Source organism: Carcharhinus amblyrhynchos, unplaced genomic scaffold (genome assembly GCF_965287045.1).
Source record: "Carcharhinus amblyrhynchos unplaced genomic scaffold, sCarAmb.v2.hapA scaffold_37, whole genome shotgun sequence".
Taxonomy (NCBI): domain Eukaryota; kingdom Metazoa; phylum Chordata; class Chondrichthyes; order Carcharhiniformes; family Carcharhinidae; genus Carcharhinus; species Carcharhinus amblyrhynchos.
In genome coordinates, this window is record NW_027649778.1 from 11073529 (window position 1) to 11082868 (window position 9340).

The 9340-nt window shown below is 45.2% G+C and overlaps 1 protein-coding gene across 1 annotated transcript in view; it reads left to right on the forward strand.

The window, feature by feature from the left end:
• LOC145362165 (sodium/calcium exchanger 3-like) overlaps window positions 1–7768 on the forward strand; it is a 258868-nt gene extending 251100 nt beyond the window's left edge. The window contains 1 exon segment of the mRNA XM_080218213.1: window positions 6621–7768. Coding sequence (XP_080074339.1) covers window positions 6621–6997 — 377 coding nt within the window. The 3' untranslated portion in view covers window positions 6998–7768.
• Window positions 7769–9340: the final 1572 nt, after the last annotated feature.

The window sequence follows — 9340 nt, forward strand, 5'->3', positions numbered from 1 at the left end:
TCTTTTAATCTCAGCACTTGTATCAGAAAGAGAGCAACCTAAGTGCTGAAGAATCTCAGGAAGTGTCAGTGGGAAGAAAGTTCCGTGACAAAAGACTAGAATTGCTGTTTCACAGAGTAAGAGAAATGGAGAATACCCTATACAGGAGGTCTTCTGGTGATGTGGTTCTGTCCAAAGGCTCTGGATTCAAGTCCTACTTCAGGACTTGATGGCTCAATGCTGAGCAACACTGCAGCTGGCAACAGCAAACCACTGTAGTACTTTGTATAATCATAGAATCCCTACAGTGCAGAAAGAGGCCATTTGGCCTGTAGAGCCTATACTGACAATAATCCCATACCAGCCCTATCCCCGTAACCCTGTGCATTTACTCCGCCAATCCCGCTGACATTAAGCTGCAATTTAGCATGGCCGACCAACCTAACCTGCACATCTTTGTGGAAGAAAACTGGAGCACCCAGAGGAAATCCACGCAGACAAGTGGAGAATGTGCAAACTCCACACAAACAGTCATCCGAAGCCAGAATTGAACCCGAGTCCCTGCTGCTGGGAGGCAACAGTGCTAACCACTGTGCTAACATGGACAACCCAATCTAAGTCCATGGTTACCACTGCCCTCTTAGAGCACGATAACTGGAGGTGTGAGGAGGAGTAGGTTTCTATGTAGATAATTGATGAAGGGCAGTGGATGCAGTTTATATGGACTTTAATAAGGCATTTAACAAGGTTTCACATGGTACAAAAGCTAAAATCACATTCGGGATGGGCTGGCTAGATAGATACAGAACTGGCTTGGTTATAGAAGACAGAGAGTAGCGATGGAAGGGTGTTTTTCAGAATGGAGCTAGTTGTGTTCCACGGGGATTAGTGCTGGGACCTCTTATTTGTAAATAATCTGGAGCAAAATATGGATAGATTGATTAGTAAGTTTGCAGATGACACGAAAATTGGTGGAGTTGCTGATAGGACTGGGGACTGTCAGAGGATGCAAGATTATATAGATAGATTGGAGACTTGGGCACAGAAATGGCAGATGGAGTTTAATCCAGACAAAAGCGATGTGATGCATCTTGGAGGATCAAATTTAGGTCTGATTATACTGTGAACGGCAAAACCCTGAGGAACATTAACATACAGAGGGATCTGGACATGCAGGTCCACAGTTCCCTAAAAGTTGCAACACAGATGGCCAAGGTGATTAAGAAAGCATATGGCATGCTTGCCTTCATCAGCTGGGACATTGAGTGCAAGAGTTGGGAAATCATGTTGCAGTTATACAAAACCTTGGTTAGGCTGCATTGGGAATATTGTGTGCAGTTCTGGTCACCACACTATCAGAAGGACGTGGAAGCTTTGGAGAGAGTGCAAAGAAGGTTCACCAGGATGTTCCTCGTTTTGAGGGTGTTGACTATAAGGAGAGCCTGAATAAACTAAGATTGTTTTCACTGGACAGATGAAAGTTGAGGGGAGACCTGATAGACGTCTACAAAATTATGGGGGGCATAGGCAGGGTGCATAGTTGGAGGCTTTTTCTTATGCTTGAATCTATCATCAAGGAAGAAATAGCGAGACATCTGGATATAAATAGTCCCATTGGGAAGATGCAGCATGGGTTCATGAAGGGCAGGTCATGTTTGATTAAATTGGTGGAATTCTTTGAGAACATTACTTGCGCAGTGGGCAGTGGGGAACCTGGGGATGTGGTGTATCTGGATTTCCAGAAGGCATTTGACAAGGTGCCGCACCAAAGACTGCTGCATAAGATAAAGATGCACCATGTTACGGGTAATGTATTGACATAGATAGAGGATTCGTTAACTAACAGAAAGCAAAGAGTAGGGGTAAATGGGTGCTTTTCTTGCTGGCGATCAGTGACGAGTGGTGTGCCTCAGGGATCAGTGTTGGTACTGCAATTGTTTATGATTTACATAGATGATTTGGAGTTGGGGACCGAGTGTCAAAATTCGCAGTTGACAGAAAGATGGGTGGCAGAGGAAAGTGTGCAGGGGAAGCTGAAAGTCTGCAAAGAGATATAGATAGTCTAAGTGAGTGGGTGAAGGTCTGGCAGATGGAGTACAATGTTGGCAAATATAAGGTCATGCATTTTGGTAGGAATAACAGCAAAATGCACTATTATTTAAATAGTAAAAAAATGGCTGCATGCTGCTGTGCAGAGGGACCTGTGCACGGATCACAAAAAGTTAGTTTGCAGATGCAGCAGGTAATTAAGAAGGCAAAAGGAATTTTGTCTTCATTGCTAGAGGGATGGAGTTTAAAAACAGCGAGGTTATGTTGCAGTTGTATAAGGTGCTGGTGAGGCCACACTTGGAGTACTGTGTACAGTTTTGATCTCCTTACTTGAGAAAGGATATACTGGCACTGGAGGGGTTGCAGAGGAGATTCACTAGGTTGATTCCAGAGTCGAGAGGGTTGGCTTATAAGGAGAGACTGAGTAGACTGGGACTATACTCATTGGAATTCAGAAGAATAGAAACATATAAGATTATGAAGCGAATAGACAAGATAGAAACAGGGAAGGTTTTCCCACTGGCTGATAGAACTAGAGCTGGGAGCCATGGCCTCAAAATAAGGGGGAGCAGAATTAGGACTGAGTTGAAGAGTAACTTCTTCACACAAAGGGTTGTGAATCTGTGGAATTCCCTGCCTGGTGAAGCAGTTGAAGCTGCCCCATTGAATGTTTTAAAGGCCAAGGATAGATAAATTTTTGAACAGTAAAGGAATTAAGGGTTATGGTGAGCGGGCGGGTAAGTGGAGCTGAGTCCACGAAAAGATCAGCCATGGTCTTATTGAATGGTGGAGCAGGCTCGAAGGGCCAGATGGCCCAATCCTGCTCCTAGTTCTTAGGAAATGTCAATTACAAGGCGGTACAGGTTCAAGATGAGAAGGGGAAAGTTTAAGGGAGATATGTGGGGGATGTTTTTCATACAGAGTGTGGTGGGTGCCTGGAACATGCAGAGGTGGTGGTGGAAGCAGACAGATTAACAACATTTAAGAGGCATTTGGATGGGTACATGAATAGGGAGGGAATAAAGGGATACTGGCCAGGTAAGGGCAGAAGGATTGTTTTTTAGTTTGGTTGGAACGTGATTGGCATGGGCTTGGAGGGCTGAAGAGTCTGTTTCTGTGCTATACTTTTCTTTGTTCTAAATTCCCCAAAAGAAGGTAGCCTGGAGGGCTTGGGAACAAACTGCTGAATAAATTCCTTGGGGGGGCCCAGTGGATCTCAGCATCGCTCAGGAAGGAAATGAACGACCAAGATAATGCTGAAGTACAGTTTGCAATACTAAATAGCCAGCTCAGCCGGGTATGGTGCACATACCACATAAATTATTTTGTCTTGAGACCATCCTAGGAGTTAAAAGCAGGGCTTCCTGCACAGTCCTGCCTCAAGGGGGAAGTGACCCATTTCAGTGCCTTGTATGAATGAGGAAAATATAAGCTGAAAGCTGTAGCACTATATCGACACTTGGGATACTTCAAAGATTAGAGCTAATCCCATTGTTCTTTCTTCCTACTCAAACGCTGACAGAGTGAACCTCAGAAATTTCTGTCAACGTGTTGCACTTGTTGAAATGAGTATTTTGACACATGTTGCCCTTCAGTTTTAGTTGACCTGGAAGGAGATGATTGCCACACCTTGTGTCTCTCTGGAGGATGCCACGATCTCACGCCATATCATTCTGACCACTTTTTGTCAAGCACTTCATGGTTACATAGGGCAAGATTCTCCAGTCTCCCGTTCCCATTTTCCTGCCGGCGGGAGGTGGTGTGGTGTTTGCTAGTGGCAGGATTCCCTGGTATTGCCGCTATCAACGGGAATTCCCATTGGTGCACTGCTGGCAGGACTGGAGAATCCCGCCAGCGTGAACGGCCGGAGGATTGCGGCCCTGGACTCTTCCATATTGCTGGGGTATTTCGAATGGTCTCAAAATGCTTCCTGTAAGTGATCCTACACAAAGAGCCTACTTTTTAAGAATCATTCAACATTCCGTATTCAGTAGGCTAAACTGTTAGGTGTTAGGCTATCTACTTAGCAGCAGAGATATCAACTGTCTTTATGTGCCAACAAACGCAGATCTGCATCTCATCTGCCAACGCCATTTGATTTTCCTCAGCCATACGTCGTAACTTGCCTTCTCCACCTCACTATGAAAGAACTTGCATTTATGTAGCAACTTTCGCAATTACAGGGCTTCTGAAACTGGCACAGGACCGGTGGCTTCCACCACCTTCTCCGCTCCCCAGGACTTCACTGAGCCCTAGCTACCTGGAGCCTGCTAAAAGTTCCCAGGGCTCCTCAGTGAGCTGTGAGCCCCATGAGCTCTAAAATTAACCGACCTCCTCTCCCAGCAATACACAGATAAATTGAAACCTCCTTAAACGCCATGCATCATCGACAGTGTAGCCTCTCAGGGTTCTCTGAATGCTTCTAAAACCAATTTAGCTTTAGTTCCCAAATCAAAATGTGTCTCTGGACTGCATTTTTTTTCCCCAAGCAGTTTAGACATTGCATTTCCTGCGAAGTGAGCCACCTGCTGTTTTAGGGAGCTTACCTTCCTGACAGTTAACCCCTTAAGTCAACACAGTCCCAACCTTTTAAGTGGAATAGTTTCCAAGCTCTTTTTGTTGCATTTAGCCAATTTTCTATGGTTAAACTTTAATCTTCTGGAACTAAAACAAACCTCTAAAATATTAACACAAACTATAAACTCGATTATTTGCCACAATGTGGAGAAGCATTAAGCATTTTTCTTTTGCCGGGGGTACGTGTAATAGCAATCAAGAGCCAGAAATTTCACATCAGGTTTAGTGATATACTGTGCTTATCGGGAATCATAGAATCCCTACAATGCAGAAGGCCATTGGGACATTATTGTTGAGCAATTGGATTTGTGTTTCCCTTCATTGCATATGACTACACTTCAAAATACTTCATTGACTGTGTAGTATTTGCAACAGTGTGCATTGTTACAATCTGCTTATGTACCAGCAACTTTTTATTTAAAGTAGACAAAGTTTGAACTCTCAGTTGCGCTCTCGGAGAGTACAGCCTCAATATCTATCTTATACTCTTAACATTCAGAATTAAGGTGAGGTAAATATGAATTACCCTCTGCAAACTGTGGTTGAGCACACCACACTGCACATTAAACAGCAAATGTGACTAAGACAGCTCACATGGATTTTTCACCAACCCACTAGATGTGGGTTCACTGTGATCACTGTGTGAGTCACAAAATCTCATCAACACAAATAGGATGGGAATGCAGGGATATCGTCCACAGAAGGCTAAGGGGTTTTAGTTCAGTTGGGCAGCATGGTTGGTGCAGGCTTGGAGCACCAAAGGGCCTGTTCCTGTGCTGTAATTTTTTGTTCTAAAACACTGCCATCTTCACAAGGGATTTTAAATCTTTACTTTCAAAGATCTAGCCTCTGAATACCCTCAAAAGCTACTCCAAATTGGACTTCCTGAATGACTGCTCACCTCCCAGTGGTTCTCTTCTCCTGAGACCACATTACATGGTATTCACAAAGCTGCACTCCCGCCTCTAATTAGTGGCACACTTCAAACTCTTTCACTGACCAGTTTCTTCATTAAGCTGGCACTAGAAGGTGGCACAGTGGTTAGCAATGCTGCCTCACAGCACCAGGGACCTGGGTTTGATTCCCGGCTTGGGTCACTGTCTGTGTGCTGTTTGCACATTCTCCCCGTGCCTGCATGGGTTTCCTCCAGGTGCTCCGATTTCCTCCCACAGTCCAAAGATGTGCAGGTTATGTGGACTGGCCTTGCTAAATTGTCCCCTAACGTCAGGGAGACTAGCTAGGGTAAAAATGCATGGGGATAGAGGCTGGGTGAGCATTTCAGCACCTGTTTGGGTCAATGCACCTAACCAGCACGTCTTTCAGACTGTGGGAGGAAACTGGAGCACCCGGAGGAAAGCCATGCAGACACGGGGGAGAACGTGTCCTGCAAACTCCACACAGACAGTGACCCACGCCGGGAATTAAGTATAATGGTTTCCAAGCTGTTTTTGTTGCATTTAGCCAATTTTCTAGAACTAAAAAAACCTCTAAAATATTAACACAAACCATAAAACGAAATATTTGCCACAATGTGGAGAAACATTATCCATTTTTCTTTTGCTGGGGGTACGTGTAATAGCAATCAAGAGCCAGAAATTTCACATCAGGTTTAGTGATCTATTGTGATTATCGGGAATCCCTACAATGCAGGAGGCCATTTGGCCCATTGAGTCTGCACTGACAACAATCCCACCCAAACCTTATTCCTGTATCCCTATGTATTTACCCTGTTAATCCCCCCTGACACTGAGGGGCAATTTAGCAATCCACCTAGCCTGTACATCTTTGGACTATGGGAGGAAACTGGAGCACCCATGCAGACACAGGGAAACATGCAAACTCCACCCAAGACAGTCACCGGAGGCTGGAATCGAACCCGGGTACCTGGCACTGTGAGGCAGCAGTGCTAACCACTGTGCCACCCAACATGTTAAAACCACACACAGTTTGTATAAATTTGTGTCAGTGGAATACATTTAATATAATAGAATTCTCTCTTTGGTATTTTCTTCCAGATACTTTTGCCAGCAAGGTTGCTGCTCTTCAGGACCAATATGCAGATGCCTCCATTGGGAATGTGACAGGAAGCAATGCTGTAAATGTATTCCTGGGTATTGGAGTCGCTTGGTCTGTTGCTGCCATCTACTGGGCTGCCAAAGGGAAAGAGTTTAAAGTTGATCCCGGCACACTGGCCTTTTCCGTCACACTTTTTACCATCTTTGCCTTTGTGGCCATCAGCGTACTCCTGTACAGAAGACGGTCACACATAGGTGGTGAGCTCGGAGGTTCGCGCCGCGGCAAGATCCTGACCTGCACCACCTTTGTGAGCCTTTGGCTGCTGTACGTTGTGTTCTCAGCCCTGGAGGCCTACTGCCACATAAAGGGCTTCTAAGACTGGAGAGCTTCCCTCTGCTTTGCAAAGAGTAAGCTCCCCTTGGAGCTGCCGGAGGGGGTCAAGAGGCAGCTTGATGCATTCCAATCCTGGAGAAGCCACCTTCTCAACTCAGAACAAATAAAGAACAGAACTTCACTGGCAAGGAAAAAGAGGCAAAATTCCAGTTGTCTTGCCTTGTCAAAAGGTTCCAACACTGGTTGTAGCCCAGCAGCCAAAATATCTTCAAGAAATCACCTGCAAAAGGTTTTTTATTCAAATGGATTTAGACTTTTTTACATTAAGGAACTGAACTTTCTGTGTCACGAATATCGAGAGGAAGCCGGCCGCTAGAGTGATCTTTTGGCAATGTGTAGGATCAGAGGCCAGCAACTTTGGCCCAGCAGATTTGTGTCTTGTACTGTTGTTACAACTCATCTCACTGAATAAGCCGTTTGCAGTAGATGCTGATTTATTTCGAGCAGTAGAAAGGTAAATCATGACACTGGTAGTGAAATAATTGGAGAAAACCTGCACATTCCATGAAGGTGTATATTTGTTAGATGTGTGCAGTTGTCATTGGGTTCTGTGTACTTTTATTTATCTTGCTGTAAATCCTGGTGTACGAGTTGCATTTGAGAACAATTTTGTTTATCGGAGTGACATATACGCTGAGCCAACTTTTCCTGAACACCGACCATCAGTGTAGAATCCAGATTCATGGTAATGTTTCCTGTGGTGCATTTTATCGCTCTATTATGCATTTATTAAAGCTGCCGCAGCTATAAATCATTTGCTAGAAATGTCTTGTTTTTATTCCCCCCTCCTTTGAAACATCCAGGGTGGGATTTTCACGGATCTAGGGGAGACTCCATAGAGATGGCGGAATGGCGAACTGATTCCCAGATTCCTCACCCCATTCCTTACGCTCCCCCCAAATTTTCAACAATGTGGGTTAAAAGTGCTGGTTGGTGAGGGTCCAGGAATTCTGCACTCAACCCTGACCAATTCCGCTGTGGGGTTAGGCATCACCTAGTCCCTCCCAACTCCCATGGAGTCAGGGTAGATTTAGAAGAAATTGTGGTTCACAGCCCCTCAGAGGTGTCATGAGCCACAGTCTGGATGGAGAAACCTTTTGAAAGGCAAGTTCAAAAGGTCTTACCCATTCCCTCCACGCCAAGCCATGTCCCTCTAGCCACCCCTTTCCCCTCATACCCTCCAGCCCAAATTATAGCCCTCTGTTGACCCCCCATGGATCCTTCCACCGTCCATGTCAAGCCATGCCCCTCTATCCACCCTCATGACCCTCATTTCCTCCATGCCAGCCCGTGCCCTTCTACTCACCCCATGTCCCTCATACTCTCCATGCCTGGTCACACCTCTCTGCTTACCCCAATGGACCCTCATACCCTTCATGTCAAGCCATGTCCCTGTACCTACCTCCATGAGCCCTCATGCCCTTGACGACAAGCTATGGCACTTCCATGCCCACTGACCCAATATACACTCTATAGAGAATCAAGCCCCATGGTAATAATAGGATATGTGAAAATTTTTAAAAATCCACCATTAATTCCTAACTTTCTATTTTTAAAAAAACTCCTTTGACTATAGCCCATGTCAATGATCCTGAGCCCTTTGAAGTATCGATAGCTGAAACGACAAGCACTTGAACATCTTTATCTTGAGTAAATCATGAGGTAGAGATGCCAGCATTGGGCTGAGTGGGCACAGTAAGAAGTCTCACAACACCACGTTAAAATCCAACAGGCTTATTTGGTGGCATGAGGTTTTGGAGCGCTGCTCCTTCCTTGGGTGACCGCCCTGAAAGCTCGTGATTCCAAATAAACCTGTTGGACTTTAACCTGGTGCTGTGAAGCTTCTCATTGTGCAAATAAAAATAGTGAAATTGACAGGATAGATCAAAGAGCAAGAGCTGTTAATCAAGCAATGTTCTCCCAGGGACACTGCTGTTTGAACAGTCTAATGGAGGTCTGGTCTTTTAGCTAAGAATGAACACTTAGTGTATAAGGGGCCATGAGGGATAGGGAGAAGACCATAGCTTGCCATGAAAGATATGAGAGGTCACTGGGGACATGAGATGTCATGGGGCTGGTGTGAATGGGACATGGGGAGGTAATGAGAGCTCGAGGGCTGTTCTTTCTTTTACTGTCATTAAAACAGTGAAACAAAGTCCTGGAGCACCAATGCCCACCTCAACACTCAGCAGCCTTTTTTGCTGCCTGTAAATGTTTGGAGCAATGGGCTCCAATTAGGGTGTGCCACCCCCAGAATGAAAATCCCACCTTTGCTAGCACTTTGTTCTGCGGCAGGAGGGCCGAGCTGGTGAATTTACCGCCTCCT